The sequence below is a fragment of the Hipposideros armiger genome, unplaced genomic scaffold (genome assembly GCF_001890085.2).
Source record: "Hipposideros armiger isolate ML-2016 unplaced genomic scaffold, ASM189008v1 scaffold_524, whole genome shotgun sequence".
Classification (NCBI taxonomy): domain Eukaryota; kingdom Metazoa; phylum Chordata; class Mammalia; order Chiroptera; family Hipposideridae; genus Hipposideros; species Hipposideros armiger.
Genome location: NW_017731874.1, coordinates 598,778 through 616,716, shown reverse-complemented (window position 1 = coordinate 616,716; position 17,939 = coordinate 598,778). Strand labels below are relative to the sequence as shown.

Sequence of the window (17,939 nt, the reverse complement as noted above, 5' to 3'; positions counted from 1 at the left end):
AAAGTTGATGAAACCATTAATTACAATATATTTGGGAGAGCTGATATAAGTAAGTGGGGATTTCCTTCTTAAATTAGATTCCACAGCTAAAATCTGGATAAGCCAAACATCCTAGCAGGTGCTAGAACTAAGTGCTACAATGAAGGAAAGTGACATATGCCTCTTCTGGACCAATAAATTTAAGAGCTTGTGCACAATCCAGTAGCTAGCGTGTGCTTGCGCTCTCTCTCTCTCTCTCTCTCTCTCTCTCTCTCTCTCTCTCTGTCATGCGACTTGTAATCTATGTGTTAAGATGGCATCAACACAAAATGGAAGTAACCTGAAACCAACCACTAAGTCATTGCAAGGACAGTTTCTCCGGAGAGCTGTCCATACACCAGGCTTTGTGTGTGTGAGAAATAAAACATTTTTGTATCATACCACATACACAGACACACAAAGATAAATCCCAAAAGGGTTTATTTATTCTGCAACATAATTAAGACTATCCTGATTAATATATCAATTTTAAGGTATATATCCTATCGGCTCCTTTCTTATTATAACTCACATTGAATGGGGCCAGCTAGCTACTGAAAGCTAGCATGCAGAAGGGAGGCGCCAGCAGAGGCAGCCTGCTCCCCCATCTCTGGTTTGTGATATCAAATGCCCTTTCCACAAAAATATGTTCCTTGCTTTGCCTTAAAAGCATGTCACCCTGATTCTTCAGTTTGTGGCATCCAGTGTTTGTGAGGTGCAGAGCAACACCCTTTACATCACAGGTTTTCTGTAACTGGATGTGTTGTGACCTGGTAACACTGCTTCCTGTCTTCTATTAACCCAGCTTTTCATCCAAAAAGCTTCTACTGAAGGTGAGGTCAAGACCATACAAACTGTCAGTAGTATACGTTACTCCATTAACTCCACTTTCCTTTCTACACTCTGCGTACAAGGGGTCTCCCCCAAGACTACCTAGTCTCCCAGGGCCGGTCGAGTGGCTCAGTTGGTTAAGAGCTTGCTCAAGAGAGTGTGAGCTCTGAGCAACAGTGGTTCGATGCTCGGCCCGAGCTGAGCTGCCGCTGAACTGCCAACAGGTGACAGGATGGCTCAGCTAAAAAAAAAAAAAAAAAAAAAAATTTAAAACAAGACTACCTAGTCTCCCAAAGCCATTCCATGGGTCCTCATCATTTCCTTGATTTTTTCAAGATGGAGTTTCATTTTTGTTTTTGTTTTTTTCCCTTTCTCTTTCCATTGTTAATACCCCTAACTGTTTTCAGTGACTTTTGAGAGAACAGGCGTAAAAATGCCTTTATTCTACTGACTTGAAGTACTGTTTGCTTCTTAAGACTTGGTCTTCTGATTCAAAGGCAGTTAATACTTCTCTTGTTCTCTTTTTAACTGTTTTTGTCATTTTCCATGATTCTTGACAAAATCAAATGTTTACCCTCTAAAAAGGACATGTCAGTCAAAGGAATGGATAATGCTGAGTCTGAACCAAAGTCTCCGGGTCCAAATTCCAACTCTTCACCAATGAATAAAGTTCTTCAGAGGTTGTTTTTGAGAAAAATAAACTAGAACTTGAGATGTTTATGAATAAACGGACTGATAGGTATTTTCTTCTTTTCATTTTTACAATTGGCAGATACACCATTGCAGTAGACAATGGTGAGTGGTGCCAAGCTAACCAGGCCCAGCTCCAGTGCTATTTCCATGCAAACAGAAAGGAAAGGCTGGTTGATGAGGTACATTAGGGAGGCCTGACAGCAGCTCAGCCCTGGCCTGAGGAAAGGAGCCAGACATGAGGACTCCCAGCATTAGTGACCCCATTTCAGGCAGCCTTCTAGTTCATGGTCTTATCTCCTTATTGTAGCCCTCCACTATGTTCAAGTTAAAGGAAAATACTCCTTCAATCTCTCTTACTCTTTATATTGAAATGGAAGAACACACCAGGCTTTTAAATGAAAATGCATTATTTTTTCCTCCTCAGGGTTGACCACATTAGATATGAGAATACACATAAACTCATTGTAACCACAAAGCAGGTACTATATACCTAGTCAGTCAAATAGAAATTCTGTGGGTAACTTGGAATAAAGATTGAAAAATTATTTGCAGAAGGGTTTCTGAATCCAGGAGTGGGAAGCTGGTTTCTGCAGGTGAGAGACCAGCTGGTCATCTGTTTCTTTATTCGTGAAGACCCAAAAGAAGAGCATTCCCAAACTGGAGAGCTACACAGTGACCATGACTGTGAGAGAATGCTGAACCTTTCTGAACTCAAAGCCTTTTCAGAAAAGTAACGTTCTTTCAATGTAAAATATATACTAAAATCTACTTTCTATGGTATCTCAGGTGCTCTGCAATTGAATAAGATTTTCAAAGAAACGACAATGAAATGTCTCTATTGCTCGAGCCACTGTGATCTACATAATCTGTTACCAAAATTTTAGAAAAATATAAAAGGTGGAGGGAGCAAACACCAAGGTCACTGACGAATGGAAAGACCAAACAGACTGGTAGTTCTGACCTTGGTTCAAATGCTATCTGCTTGACTTGAGGGAAATTACTTAGCCTTTCTTAGCTTCTCAGCCTCAATCTCTTCTGACTGCCTACACTGCAATCCATCTCTTCATTCTTGCATTCCGTACCCCTCTCTGTACCCCTCCAATGGTTTCTATCACATTCTATTTGTATTAGAAATATTGGCTCATTCATTCAACAAAAATTGATCATGCCTAGTTTAGGTTGTGTACTCCCTTAAATATTGAGTTTACAAAGGTGATTAAGACAAGGTTCTTGCCCTCTAAAAGTGTATTCCCGATGAAAGAACGAAATATAAAGAAATGTACAATAAAGGCCGGCTTAGATGCTACAGTATAGATACTGCAAGATGTTAAGAACAACTCAGAAGGGGTGATATTTGGAAGATTAGTCTTTGTACATGAATGTCTTATTTCTTTTACTAATTTGAAGGCAGGGCCACGCCTCAATGCTTATATCCCTCACAATGCTTTTACCATGGTAGGTGCCAATACATATAGAGAGAGAATAAATAAGTGAAAGAAATCCAAATTTTGAGCTTTCCATGAGGGAAAAATATGATTAAGTTTCAGAAATATAATACAATTATGTTCTGACAATGGGAAAAATTAACTTCGGGTACTCAAATATGTGTTAATAAAATACCAATTTAAATATGAATTCAGAAATAGAGCCGCTGAGGCTCTTCTTTTGGACGGCATTAACCAGAACATGGCAATGCTAAGAGCTGCCACTGAAACGGTGAGGGGATCCCTCATTTTCTTCCTCAATACTCCATGATATAGTTATTACCGTCTTTTGACAAATGAGGAAACTGAGACAGAGAAAGATTAAGTCATTTCCTCCAAATCATACAACTAGCACATGATGGAGGCTGGATTGCAGCCCAGTTCTGGCTGACCCCAGAGCCAAACCCTGTGCGGCCAGGTAACGTACAGCCAGCCTGATTGACCCTGATTGGGAGAGTCAGTAATTTTTTTTTTTTTTTTTAAGATTTTACTGGGGAATCGGGGAAGGGGAACAGACAAGCTGTTGTCCTTTTGTTATTCAGTCTAGTTGTGGAGGACGTCGCTTCACTGGCCCATGTTGGTATTATCATTGCGCTCTTCCTGGGTGAGGCAGATCAGTCATTGGCCATTGGATGGCCGCTCACAGCGGCTCACGGCAGCTCATGAAAGCTCACACCAGCTGCCGGCCAGCCCCACTGCAGCCTACGCCATCACCGGCGACTCATGGCAGCCCATCTCCAGGTCGAGCTGTTGTTCACCATCTTAGCTGTAGAGAGCACAACATCACTGTCCCTCGTGTGGGATCTGAACTGGGGCCCTGCTGCTCAGAGCTGGCATCCCAAGCCAACTTCTAACCAACACGCCACTCGGCTGGCCCAAGAGTCAGTATTGATGACAGCTACCCTTATGCAGATAATTAGGCCGCAATAACGGTCATCTCACTTTTTTGTAAAGAGTGAAAGGGAGTTAAGGAAACCTCTTTGCTTTTCAATAATTTAGACCGAAGAAAATTCTCGATCGACCTAATTTCAAAGACTCACATGTAAATTTTCAACCATGAGTCTTCCAGTGTTTGAATTTAGATTTCGAAACATGCAGCATGCTTTAACTCTCTTTACGTCTAATACCAGGCATTAGAACCTAGATTCCCTTAGTGCCAAGATATTTCGTGTAAGGTGCTGGATACAGCATTTTCAACACCTTCTTCTTGTTCTCCCTCAACGGCACTCTTCTCACTAAGGCCACTTCGCTGGGAGGCAGCCGGGAAAACAGGCACCAGAAGAGCCCATGGCACTGAGAAGCTGGACAAGTGCGTCAGAACTGAGCCATCTGAATTCCACCTTAGAGCCTGGATAACCATTGTCACAAGGTCAAGGCGAAACAAAGGGTGTTGCAGAGAAGAGGAAAGAGGATATCAGTGGTGGAGGAAAAAGAATGGAAAAGACAGATGAAGTACTGTTCATAGGCATATCATAAACCATTGCCTAAGCTTATCTCTGATGTTTACCGTTCTGATTAGGGTTCATTTGCAAGAAAGCAGTGAAATGAAAAAGGTATACACAGATCAATGCATCAGGTTCTTTCTCCTTTTGGATGGTCAGCTTGGAATACACAAAAATTGATCCTGAATTGCCAGCGAAGGGACAGCTGACCCGCCATAGCTGGACTTCACCTGTGGTAGAGATGTCTGTGACAAGAGATAAGAACCTGAGGCCAGTAACACACATTCACTCTTTGTCATCTGACACCACGCACCCTTCACAACCTTCTAGATATATTTAGGCTCTCCATATAATAGTTTTAACCAAAACCATCAGCATCATAGTGGTAGTAATAATTATGACATCACACATATTAACAGGAATAATAATAACTGAAATATTTTTGACATGGGAAAATATACCATTTTTGACAGGCTGACTTCTATAGTTCTCAGCAAAATTAATACATTTTAACTTTAAAAATATATATTTTCCCTCCTCCCTCAGTACATAATCAGTTTTCTAGCCTCCTTCTCCCCGACCCCTGTCCCCATGGTCACACACACTCACCATGACCCTTACACCCATGTACCTGGCATACACTACGAGACTAGTGAGATAAACAAAAATTTTGAGGTTGGAGTTATCTAGATTCAAATTCCAACTTTTCCTGAGCAAACTGTGTAATCGTGACTACTCTAAGTTTGAGTTTCCTTGATCTGAATCACTTTGTATTAAAATATGGTGCCTTAGAGAACAATGACATAGGGAGAGGCACCGACTCCATTACTTAAAGGGATAGTGACCCTACTATCAATAGAAAACAGGTGTATTTTTGGAATATGTCTATTACATCTCAAAAAAATCGGGGGAAAAAAATAAATAAATACAATTTCAAAAAATAGAAAATAGGGGTATTTTCTATATACAGGCATACGTTGTTTTACTACGTGTCACTTTATTGCGTTTCACAGATGTTGTTATTTACAAGTTGAAGGCAAGACCCTCTAGCAGCAAAATGATTATGACTCGCTTTATTGCAGTGGTCTGGAACCCAGCCTGCAGTGTCTTTGAGGTATGCTTGTATGCTTGAAATGAAAAGATAGTCTTCCTTTCCTTAATTACCCAAGAATTAATCCACTTATCTCTACATCAAGCAGGATGCCTGTTTCTCTTCTCTCTGGGTTTACTGCCTTTTGGCAATGTGAACAAAAAGCAAACCCACAACCCATGAAGCACATGTCACATTTTTAGTCTGATAAAGATTTCACAGAAGAGAAGGTTGAATTTAAGGGAGAAAATGAGATTGGGGATGATGTACAGATTGAAATTATTCAGGCTGATGACAATCTCCAGTGCTTTGGATGATCAAAAGCTGACTTAGTTAGGCCTCGCTTCTGTTAACTGACCGGCAAGATACAGACTGAAAACACTGTGCTCGCCTCTCTACCTGGAGGGTTGAAATCAATAATAGCTTGCCCTCCCTCTCTGACCACGCAAATCACTAAGTGCTCGGCTTCCTTTGCTGTGTTCCCCATCCTGAAAGGTCAATCTGATAACACGCCTGTGAGGTCCACAGAGGAGGCCTCATGTCTCCTGTCTGCTAAAATGTAATTGCACTCAGCCAAGAAACAAAAACATCCTGAGCCAGTTGGGTGATATCTGTGGGGCTGTCAAGATAACCTGAGGAAACGGGTAGCTGAAGACAGTAGAAAGCTATGCATGAGAAAGAAAAAACATCTATGATGAAAAAGAAAAAAGGGAGCAGAAACAAAACCCTGGTGTCAGCTTCTTAAGGAAAAGAGGTTTATCACAAGTTTATCCCTCTGTGCTCTGTTTTACCCTGGAAACGTATTTGTGCATTCATTCATTCATTCATTCATTCACTGTGCTAAGCACTCAGTGCTAACAGGGTGCACAGTAGTTGGTCCTACGCTTTACTCAGTCAAGTAATACCCCTTCACTGCCTGCACTTTAGATGTTATTTGTGGTTGACCTTGGGGACCCTCTTTTGGGGGAACTGCACACTCTCTGGGTCTCTCCTCTCAAGATCTGGAAGAATCCAGTGGTGGGCACAGTCCACTCAACTATTTTTTCCCCTTTTAATCTGAAGGTCATTTTGCTTTCCCTCATTTTCATCAAAAAATGAGCTTTGTGGAGTGAAACGGCAGTACGTGCATACCTGGTCTCTCAGCCTCTCCTGGTGGCCCATGATCGCAGTGGCATGATGGGGGTATTTCTGCTTTAGATGTTCCAGGAAAGCTTCTCTCTTCCTGTCCATCTCAGATGTTTGCATTCCCAGGATTTCTTTGGAACTGCGGGGCCCACCTAGGGTGTGTCTCCTTGGGATGTTGCGGGAAGCCTTGGAAACTGAAATACGACTGTTCCCATTAGCAAGGCGTTCCTTGGTTCTGCGACATTCTGCATCTTCTAATGACGTTACATGCAGATTGCTTTTTCCTTGTTCTGAAAGACAAAAAGAAAAAAAAATACAGTTCACAATTAATGATTTCACACTAGAAATCTCATTTACAGAACATCAAGAGAGTTTGTGGCAACTGTTAATGTATAAATACAACTTAGCAGATTTTTGTGTGTGTGTGACAAGAAGGAAAAAAATCAACAATCAAGAAATATGAAAAATCACACTTTAGAAATAAAGATTTTGCAGAAAAAAAAACCAAAAAAACTCTGCTATTTCTGACACTCTCCTTGAGGTTATTCAAAATGAGAACATTTGGTCAGACGAGTTTGTAGGCAAATGGGTTACCCCTTACCATCACTTGTAATTATAGAAAAGCACTCCAGTGATTCTGATTATTTCTTTATTTTTAATTCCATCATCCTGGTAGCAGGATTTTTATATTTTTATAATCAGAAGGTGGGTTTCTGAAACATTCGTTTCATCTCCAAGACCAAAAATAGCTATTATAATAACTGACATGTGAACCACTTGAAAATTCGATTTCCCCCTATTAGCATAAACCAAGCAAGCATAGGAACATTATTAGAATATCGAGGGGATATCAAGTAAAGGCTTAGACACATTTTACTTGAGGTAGACTTTATCTAAAACATACAGTGAAAAGGGAAGAGATACATAGTACATTTTGAAGGTCTTGACCGAGATACCCTGCCTGTGACCTGGCCTGAGACAAGTTGATTTCTACTTAGAACTGAGGAACTGTGGCAGGCCATGGCAATGCTTTGAGTGCAGGACATAAATAGGGGCTCTCCTTTCATTCTCAATAGTTGGCAAAAGGGGTGTCAGGTTGGAATATTCCAGTTAACTGAGAAAAGGGAGTTATTTCTTAAAAACCCAGAATAGGAACCAAAAGTAATAAACATTCAGGAGCTTGCCAGGTTCTCGTCATGAGGAGCAGCGCTTACACAGTATTACAGGTGCAGGCAGGGGGTGTCCTTGTCTACTGGATTCCCTGGATCAAGCACTGGGCTGGGTCTCAGGAGTCCTGCCTTTAATCCTACACTTAAAGCAAACAATTTGAGCTCTCTCAGCCTCACTATATTCATTAATAAATGGAGGATGTTGGACTAGCATGAGATATGCACATTCTTCCAGCTCTAAAGCCTTTACCTCTACGCTAAATTATTTTAAAAAAATGAGTTTCCAATAAGAGCTTATTTGCCAATTACTTATCTTTACAAGTTATGTGTAGAAAAAGAGATCCAATATTTGAGAGTTCTAGATTTGTATCTCATACACAGAGCACCAAACCTTCATGCCAGTGATGTAAAGCAACAGCTGTCCAGAACTTAGGCATAAGTTAGCCTCTCTGAAGGCAATGCCACCAACACGGTTTCTCTCCTTTGCGTAGATTACAGCAGTTCTCAACCTGTGGGTCACGACCCCTCTGGGGGTCGAACGACCCTTTCACAGGGGTTGCCTAAGACCATTGGAAAACAAAAACATATTTACATTACGATTCATAACAGTAGCAAAATTACAGTTATAGAGTAGCAACGAAAATAATTTTATGGTTGGGGGTCACCACATGAGAAACTGTATTAAGGAGTCGTAGCATTAGGAAGGTTGAGAACCGCTGGCCTAGAACCTATGTGTAAAACTCTAGGTATGACCTTCCCCCGATTTGGGTAGGCATACAAAATATTTTCATCTCAGGCTGGTTTTCTGTCCTAATCTTCCACGCCTAGATGCATGTTCTGGGAATAATTCTTCTTGTTTACCCTTCACTTCTCATTACATTGCTAATTACAGCATCTCCATCACACACTGATGAGAAAAGGGAGGAAAAAACAGCCAGATTAGTTATTCTTCTACTTTTCCTTAAACTCGGCAGTAAATTTAGAAGGGAAAGAACATGGCACTATTGGTAAAAAAAGATACTGGGAGATAAACTGTGATTTCATTTATTTCGGTTGCCTTCTCATTACATGGACTCACATGACGGCTACCTTTTTTGTGGTCGCTTCTTTGACAATACAGAAGCAACAGAAGCTACTGAATAAAGCTAGGTACAGAAAATGCCGTATATCAGGTTGGTGAATATGTGTGCAATCTGAAGAGATTTAGCTTTATGCATGTGCATACGAGTTTGTATTAGCCAAAAGTTGTGTATCTGACCTAATATTGTCAACTTTCAAATAAATTTTTAAGATTACTGTTAACATCGTTAAAACAATATATTTTTTTAATGATCCAGGACAGCTAGGTGAATTAGCAGGACTGAATCTCTGGAACGATGATTTCTTTCTATGGGCATAACACACAAACATGCACACGTGCCCATATGGATAAACACTCTTGCACCTCAAATACCAACAGGAGCAGAAAGTCCCCTCTGCCTTGCTTTGTCACACATACTCCCAAGGGCGATTCTGTTTTACCCAAGGATTCTCAGAAGAAGTCTAGACAGACAGAACAGTAGATCCTTGGAGACTGAAAAGAGTTTTCCACTGTCTTCTTTGAAATAAATTGGGAAAGGAGTGAGGAGGGGAGCGTGTTGGAGTTCAAAGTCAATCAATCTTCAGTCAGCATTCACCTCTGAGCAGACCCAACTTACTGACTCTCTAAATCCCCATTCTGTTCCAACACTTTGCACTGGGAAGGCCATATCAACCTTTCGTTGCTTTTCCATTTCTTCTCTTTCTTGTGGATTCTTCTAAAATGTGTCTAGTTGCTTAACAAGGTTTAACGCGATTTGGAGGAAAGCAGCAAACAGCACCAATGGTTAAGGCGCCATGGCTAAAGGCACAGACTCTTGGTAGACACCTAATCGTCCTCGGAGCCCTCTCCTTCCCGTGCTCCCACCTTTCTGCCCTGTGCTTCACTCCAGCTCTGACGGCCCCACCTACCTTCCATCCCACCACCAGGCATCTGCTCCACTGTCACCAGCACCCACAACAACCCAACACCACTTTTTTTTTTTTTAAGAAATTTTATTGGGGAACAGTGCGTTTATCCAGGACCCATCAGCTCTAAGTCAAGTAGTTGTCTTCAGTCTAGTTGTGGAGGGCACAGCTCCTTGGCCCATGTGGGAATCGAACAGGCAACCTTGGTGCTATGACCTGAGCTAAACGGCCGCCTGCCAACACCACTTTCCACAGAGAGCTTTTTCCTCAGTTTGTTGGGAGCTGCCAACACCCATGCCTGAGGGAGATGTGACCACTCTTCCCACTCCATTCATTTGGGCAGAATGTGGTCTTTCAACTGAGGAGAAAAACTAAACAGGGATGGAAACAAACAAGACAGGGGGCTGGCAAAGGACGTTCTGTCACAATTCCATAGCCATGGACTCAGAGATCTAAGTCCCGCCAATTTCTCCCTATGTACCACAGAAATACAGTCCTATTTCTTGTCCAGAATGCGCTCTGGTGCTAACATTTAAGTAGGGGTGTGTCTAGTTGTTTGCTATTCTGGGAATCCATGTAAAACAAATAAGGAGGCTGTAGTGGGAAGACAAGGCTTCCGGTTTCCCCTTTCTCCCCCTCGCAGCCTCTGCATAGCCCAGAGCAACTCCTCCTTGTAGCTCACTTCAAACAGGGCGAACAGCAAACAGGAACTTCGGGCAGAGAGCAGCCCCTCCAGCCGCTCTGCCAACACTCCCTGCAGCAGAGATGGGGACAAGGAAGGCAGGAGTGCAGAGAGACACATTCGAAAAAGGAAAAGCGGGGAATGGAGCGGATGCCAAGTAGACAGGGGATTAGGGAGGATGGGACATCCACACAGCAAGTTGTCCAGGAGGCAGGCGACAGCGGAGCTGCCAAGGCTGGCTTCCTGGCCACCACTCGGGTTACTTTGGCTGGGTCAGCGGACCTTCCGCAAGGAATGGGGCCTTTATCATTCACTCATTCCATGCCTGCTTTCTTCTCCCTGAGAGTCATCAATTGGACTGATGGCTTCCCTGAGATTTTATTCCTGTGTCAAGGTTAGGTAGGCCACAACCTCTTAGGGAAGGAGTCCCTCACTTCTTTCTAGTGGCTTCTGGTTAGCTGTCTCTACGATGTAGCTTTTTAAATTGTGCTGGGACGCTTTCGTCTGAGGGACATCATGGGGCGCAGCTGTTTTGTCTAGCTGTACAACCTACCACGGCAGCAGCAGTGTTTTGTCTGCCCGTGTATTCAAACCATAACATCCTCCCACTGCACACACAGGAAGACCGCGTATTCCAGTCTCCCTCATCTAGTTGGGGCCTTATACTAATTCCGGTCGATGCAATGTGGGCCACCTTTAGTCCTGGCTCCTGGACCTCCTGAATAATAGTCCTTGTTCTCTCTCTTCTTCCTTTGGCCAGGTGAATGCAAATGCTCCAGGGGGGGGGGCCTCCTAGGCCATGGGCAATGGCACCGTGACTAGATAGAAGGTGCCTGGGTCCCAGGGTCAGCCTGGAGGTGAACCATCCAGGAGACCCACCTGGCTGGGAACATCCATATTCCACTATGACTGAGGAATTAACCTTGATTATGCTAAACCACGAAGACTGTTATTACAGCAATCAGCCTATCTGACTAACATACAGAGGGGGCCAAAAAAATGTATACACATTTTAAGAAAGGAAAACTGTATTAAAACTGTAAAAATTATATACCAATAACAAAAGATGAATACACATCACGTTTGACTTCTGCAATTGCAAGAGGTGCTCAAAGTGGTTACCATCAGCATCCAGACACTTCTGATAACAGTGAACTACTGCTTGAGCATTGTTGACCAGAGTGTCCACTTGTACACATTTTTGGCACCCCCAGTATCTGATGTACTGTGTTGGGGGCCCACAGGGATTGTCAGTTTTCCAGCTCCCTTGTTAATATCATCCAGATCACCACCATATACAAATTGAAAGAGAAGTTACAGCTAAAACCAGGCCATCATACTCCTCTAAAAAAAAAAAAAACCTTTGAAAATTAAGTGAGGAAGACAGTTTCTGGTATAGATTTAAGGCACAATAGGTACAGCCCCTCCCTCACCCAGAAAAGCCTTTTGTCTCAAGTGTTGGCTAGTTGATTAATTCATTCACCAAAAATATTTATTGAGTGCCTGCTCTGAATACTGAAAGGAGTCAGGAAATACAGTGAAGTGGTGATCAAGACGATCTTAATTTCCTTCCTTCATGATGTGTCCACATTATAATCAAGGAGGCAGACACCAAACAAACACATGCAATAGAAATGTTATATAACGATAAGTGCTATGGAAGATAAAGCAGGATAAGGAACACAGGCTGAGGGGGCCATTTTAGAGGAGACTTCTGAACGAAGACCTGAATGTCTGGGACTCCCTACGCTTGCACTCTGTGGAGCTGCCAATACTTTTTCTTTTTCCAGCTTCACTGAGATATAATTGGCATATTACATTATCTGAGTTGAAGGCAGACAATGGATTGATTTGGTACACATATATATTGCGAAATGATTACCACCATAGCGAACACGATGTATGTTAAAACGTTGGCGAGTCGGGGGTGAGTGGAGGCAAGCAGGTGGCTAGCTGTACTTCACCCGCATAGGGTTTCAGGACCTTAGGAGCCAGAGTAAAAGCAGATACCTAAGGCTGCTGTGGTTAGATATATGCATCCCAGGGAACTCCCGCAGGACCACACTGAGGGGTCCATGGCCTCCAAAGGAAACATGATATGGTTAGATTCAAATTCAACCAATAACTATCAAGTTCCTGCTCAGCACTTGGCAGGCCACTTTCACCCTGTTATTTACCTGGTAGCCTGTCTATTCAGTCATGGAAACCTCATTGATGAGAGATATTCTCGAGGCGACCATATGCCCCAGTTTGCCAAAACAGATCTGGGTTACAACTGTTGTCCTAGTGAAATTATTTATAGTGCATTTCACTCTCAAAAGGGTCTCAGTTTGGACAATACGTTATATGATCACCCCAGGGGTCCTGGTCTATGGTAGATTGATAAACTCAATGCCCTGAGTGGGGGAAGGGGGTATAATTAGCCTTTTGTTCCAGAAGTATTTATCACGTGCCTTTGGCATGCCTGGAGCTCTGTTAGGTGCTGGGCATGTAAAGATGAAGACATAGTCTTTGCCCAGGAATACCGCTTTGTGATTGGCTGAAACATATATATATAAACCAATACAACGCAAAGTGCAATGCGATGTGATAGGTGCCGTGAGCATCAGCGGCCTGACCTCCCGTGTGTGGGAGGTCATTGTGCTGACTAGAGAACTTGAAATGAATCCACACGCCTTCACAGCACCATTTTCACCCAGAACTCAATGATCTTAACATTCTACCCTGGATTCTTATCCCCTTGTCACCACCTCTGCAGGCACCCATCCCATCTCCCTGACCTCTAAATGCTGGAGTGTCCCACGGCGCATCTCCTGGAACTTCCATTCAGCACACAGACCCAATCCTAGCATATGTCTCAGAGTCCCCAGTCCTCTCTCCTCGCTTTCAGTCAAGACTACCCAAACCGTAATTAACATCTCCACTGGAATGCCTGATAAACTGCTGGATCCTAACAGACCCAAAAGATGGTCTGCACTTCACCCACTTCCAGACCATAAACACCTTCTCATCTACTCCCCTCAAATGCTTTCCGGTTTAAACAAATGGCAAGTCCATTCATCCATCTGCGCAGTCCGACATCTTCGAAATCAGCTCTGACTCCTCTGTTTCTCTTATGTCCCACATCCAATCCCTCACAAAATTCTTTTGGCCTTACCTTCACTGTACACCTAGACTGTCTTCTTATCACCACCTGCTCTACTACCCCACTGCCCCAAGCAGTGTCTCACCTGTTTTACTGCAGAAGCCTCCTAACTGGCCTCCCTGCCCTTCCCCCACACACACACCTGGGTTATTCTCAGCAGAGCAACAAGTCAAACCTGCCAGCAGCTCCCCACCTCCCTTGAAATAAAAGCCCAAGTACTTACCACAGTGTCACAGGCCCTTCATAAACTGGCCTGAGGTCACCTCTTTTCCTCCCATCTGTGTCCCATGTTCTTTGAACATGTCCTTGCTGTTCCCTCCCTCGCCTTTCTAGGATGTTTGTTCAAATATCACACCAGTGAGGTTCTCCCTAATAATCCTATCTGCAGTTTCATCACCCCACCCGCCCCTGCACACCCTAGTCCTTGCCTTATTTTCCCCCACACCTTATTTCCACCTTATAGGGTTGCTAGATAAAATAGATTGATACCCAGTTAAATTGGAATTTCAGATGAATAATAAATAATTCTTCACATAAGTATGTCCCAAATATTGTATGGGATATACTTAGACTAAGAAATTATTCGTGGTTTATCTGAAATTCAAATTTAACTGGGCATCCTGTATTTTTATTTGCAAAATCTGGCAACCGTGCCATCCATCTAACATGCTATATGTTTTACTTCTTTGCCCATTATGTCTCTACTGCCCACCCCCCCTCCACCCAAGCTTAGCCCTTAGAATATGAATTCAATGAAAGCAAGTATTTTTAGTCGACTTTGTTCACTGCTGGATCCCCAGCAGCTAAAACAGTGATTACTACATAACAGATGCTCAGTATTCATTGAATGAATGAATAAATGAATAAAGTGATGACACTCTCTTATTCTGTCTGACCACCTCCAGTCTCTGAAGCATCTTTGAACTGCTGTGCTCGTTTGAAAGTTATTTCTTAAATTGGTCTCAGTCTAATTGTCCCGCTAGATTCTGAGTCATTTATTTCAGCAAGGACCTAGAGGCTGAATATTTGCTGTAGGAGCCCATTATATCAAATAAGGGCTGGCGGGGTGGGGGGGGGGCGGTGCCTTATCTCCCGATGGACCCCACTGACCAGGCGCCTTCAAGGAGAATGGTCTGCTTTGGAAGTGCAAAGCAGGCGCCTAGATTGATGAATACAAGACTCGGATTCTCCAGGGTTTACAAAACTTAAAGTTTCCTGCCTTTCACTGGGAGTTGGGTGGGGCGGAGGTGGAGGGAAGTTCTATCTCTTCTAATTGCATTTTCTTCTGTCTGGCTTACTTTTGCATTTTCAGTGTGGATGAATCATTTTTACTTCCCTTTAGCCTTTAAAACACGCACACACCTTTTCCCCTGTGTATAATCCCTACTCCCACGCATAGCACTGCAGCCCCCAAAGCGCGTTTTTTAATTACTAACTGGCCCCTGGATGAACCTGGAGTGGGGTGGGCGGGGGTGGTTATGGACTGTGCGGGTTTTGAACACGCTGCCTGTTATGCTATAGGATAGGCTCTGGCATCAAGTCAGACACTGGTTAGTAAACAAGCCCTCTCTCCACCCAACGCCACTGTGAAATTTCTTTGGAACATCATAAGCTTCTGGAAATTCCCTACGGAAAAGGCAAGTCTATTATCAAAACAATGAAAGAGAAAATGCCCAGATAAAATTTACCAAAATTGTCTAACAACTCGCAACTTTTGAATTAAAACACACAGAAGACTGAGGGTTCCATCTCTCTTCCAGACGTACGTTGCTCCCTGCTGCTCTGATCTGTAACATGAAACATCCCCAAACTCTGATTTAACTCCAAAATACTACAAAACTTGCATCCACCATGCATTTGCCTCATGGAATCCTCCAACCAATGAATGGAAAGGCTGCCTTCCCGGAGAGAGCTTCGCAGACACAACCGCCTTCTCCCGCGGCTGGAGCACGGAGTAGTAAAAGCTGCTTTTACGATATATTTGTCATTGCCTAGAGGTATAGCACCTAGTGACTGCTTAATGTGCTACAAATGGGACATCACCGCGCCACTTCTTTGGCTGCTTAAGAAAATCCTGCCAGAGATAAAGTCAACCCCAAGAAATCACAGCTCTCCACTCATTTTTGAAAACGCACCACCCCCAGAAATACGCTTTTTCTTTGCCCAGCGCCCTGTCTCCAGTTATAAAACGCAGCAAGCGGCGAGGGACACGCGTTAACTGTAACTCCATCTTTGAATGAGTCTGTTAACTTACCCCGCATGTGTCTGCTGTCTGCTGAGTAAGGAAGGCACGGCTCACATTTCTGGCTTTCATTTTCTTCCATTGTCCCTGCCTACGGCAAAAGCTCCTTGCTGCTCTTTAAACTTCCCAGCGCAGTTCTGAAAGCTCCCAGAAAACGCCTGGAAGGGGGCCCAGGGTTGGGGAGGAGGGGACGGTGCGAAACCCCACCCCAAACTATTCTCCACTCTGGTGCAAAGTCTCTCTTGCCCAAGAAAACTGCATTCCAGCGCCGGGCCGCCCCCGGGCCTCCGTGCCTGTGTCCGTCCACCCTCCCGCCAGACCGGTCCCCAAGGAGTGGGGGCTGTGCTCCCAGCCGCCGCCGCCCCTGCCGCGGGGCCGGCCCCGAGCTGCGCGCTCCCGAGGCCCCAACAGGTGATGGGCCTTCCTTCCCGGGATCCAGACCGCTGCTGCAAACTGCTGAAACTTCGCAGCCAGGGCGCGGGGGCGGGGGCNGTAAATGGATGATTTGATGAATGAAAGGTAGGATTTTCAGTCCTCGTTTTGCCAGCAGTGTGTCAGCTGGCTAGGATGACCTTAGTCTTAAATGTACACCAGAGCTCTGGTGATAGGGAAAGGGGACACTATTGGGGGGCAGCGGGGGTTAACATTTCACACAGTATCACGGGGCATGGACCTTCTGGTCTCTTTAACCTCAGTCACAGAATCAGCCTCCCGAATAGGCTGGATACACGTATTCATAAACAGCCAACTGCTGGACGTCCCAAATTTCAGTGCAATCACTTTAAAAATTAGAGTATATGCTGTATATTGTTAAGTAAGCACTTTCTGGCACTATTTGGAGCCTGATTAACATACACAAAGGTTGTTTACTTTTGACACAGTCCATTTCAATCACTTAAACTAGGCTGCAGAAAGGGTTTGTACCCTGTTGCCTACACTTGGACTCATCCCCTTTCTCCAACGCACATGCACAGATCACAGATCTGACAAGTACACCAGTAAAATCAAACTTCTGAGTCTCTCAAGTTAATTTAATTACTTTAAGATACCTGAAGGGCAATTAAAATGCTTTGCTTTGAATGAGCAGAGGTATAGCCAACATACTTATTTTCCTTTTAAACTACTTACAAATATTTATTTTGCTCTTTACCCAGTCCTTGAAAAACTGGCAAATTTCCTGGAAAGGGAAAATAGGCACAATGTCCACCAAAAAAGGATGGGAAAATAATATAAGCATCATTCGTTTTGCTATTTCAGCTATCTAAAAGTAGCACAATCACTGGTATGAACAGTATGGTATTTTAATCTATAGTGGGGCCCGTCATTTGAGGGGGAGGAAAGACAGTGGTTAGCCTGCTGACCATACCTTGACCCAGTTCACAGGCCATTCAGGCAAGGTTTTAGATTAATTTAGATCAAGAATTCATGCAGAACAATGGCTGACCTAGCCTCCAGATTCTGACCGTGAGTCACCTGTGTGTTTTGGCAGTATGGGGGACATATTTTGGGCATTTTGGGCAGAAAGATGCGGAAGCCCCTCAAGGACAAAGGATCTAGACCAAAAGGAAAGTGGACATGCCAGGGAGTGAGCTGAACTCACACTGCGAAGAGAAAGAAGAGACCAGTCACCGCCTAGCAGAATTTTCCTTGAAATAAATCCAAGATGTGGTGAGTCTTCCAGGAAAGTAAAGCCATGCCTGGCAGTGCAAATCCACACAGTTGGGTTGATGGGGCAGATAACTCAAGGTCTCCATGATTCTGCTACAGAATTTGCTGGTCATCTTGCTTTAAGGAGGAACTAATCTTACACAGTTCCTGTACTGGTGGCCTGCCGGCAAATGCTAGATGAATCTAGCTTTAACCTTATTATTTCTTCAGGTACAAAATGTTCAGAAAGGAGGGATCTGTGTTCAGGCTCCCAGGTCCAGGTTGTTCTAATCCTTGCAAAGTTATTGTGTGTTTGTCTTCAAATTATTAATGTCAGAAAAGATGGAAGGGGGGACTGAGAAGGGAGGGAGTGAAGGAGGGGGAG

General features: G+C 43.7%; 1 protein-coding gene across 12 annotated transcripts in view; it reads right to left on the bottom strand.

The window, feature by feature from the left end:
- KIAA1217 (KIAA1217 ortholog) overlaps window positions 1–17,939 on the bottom strand; it is a 475,355-nt gene that overhangs the window by 302,527 nt on the left and 154,889 nt on the right. For 4 of the 12 annotated variants that reach the window (XM_019668319.1, XM_019668317.1, XM_019668320.1 and 1 more), the window contains exons 1-2: window positions 15,920–16,315; window positions 6,690–6,973 (exon numbers count right to left, since the gene is read on the bottom strand). In XM_019668319.1, coding sequence (XP_019523864.1) covers window positions 6,690–6,973; window positions 15,920–15,989 — 354 coding nt within the window. In that variant the 5' untranslated portion in view covers window positions 15,990–16,315. Of the gene's footprint in view, window positions 1–6,689; window positions 6,974–15,919; window positions 16,318–17,939 lie in introns of those variants that run through there. The other 8 variants (XM_019668318.1, XM_019668332.1, XM_019668330.1 and 5 more) reach the window with 6 other exon arrangements.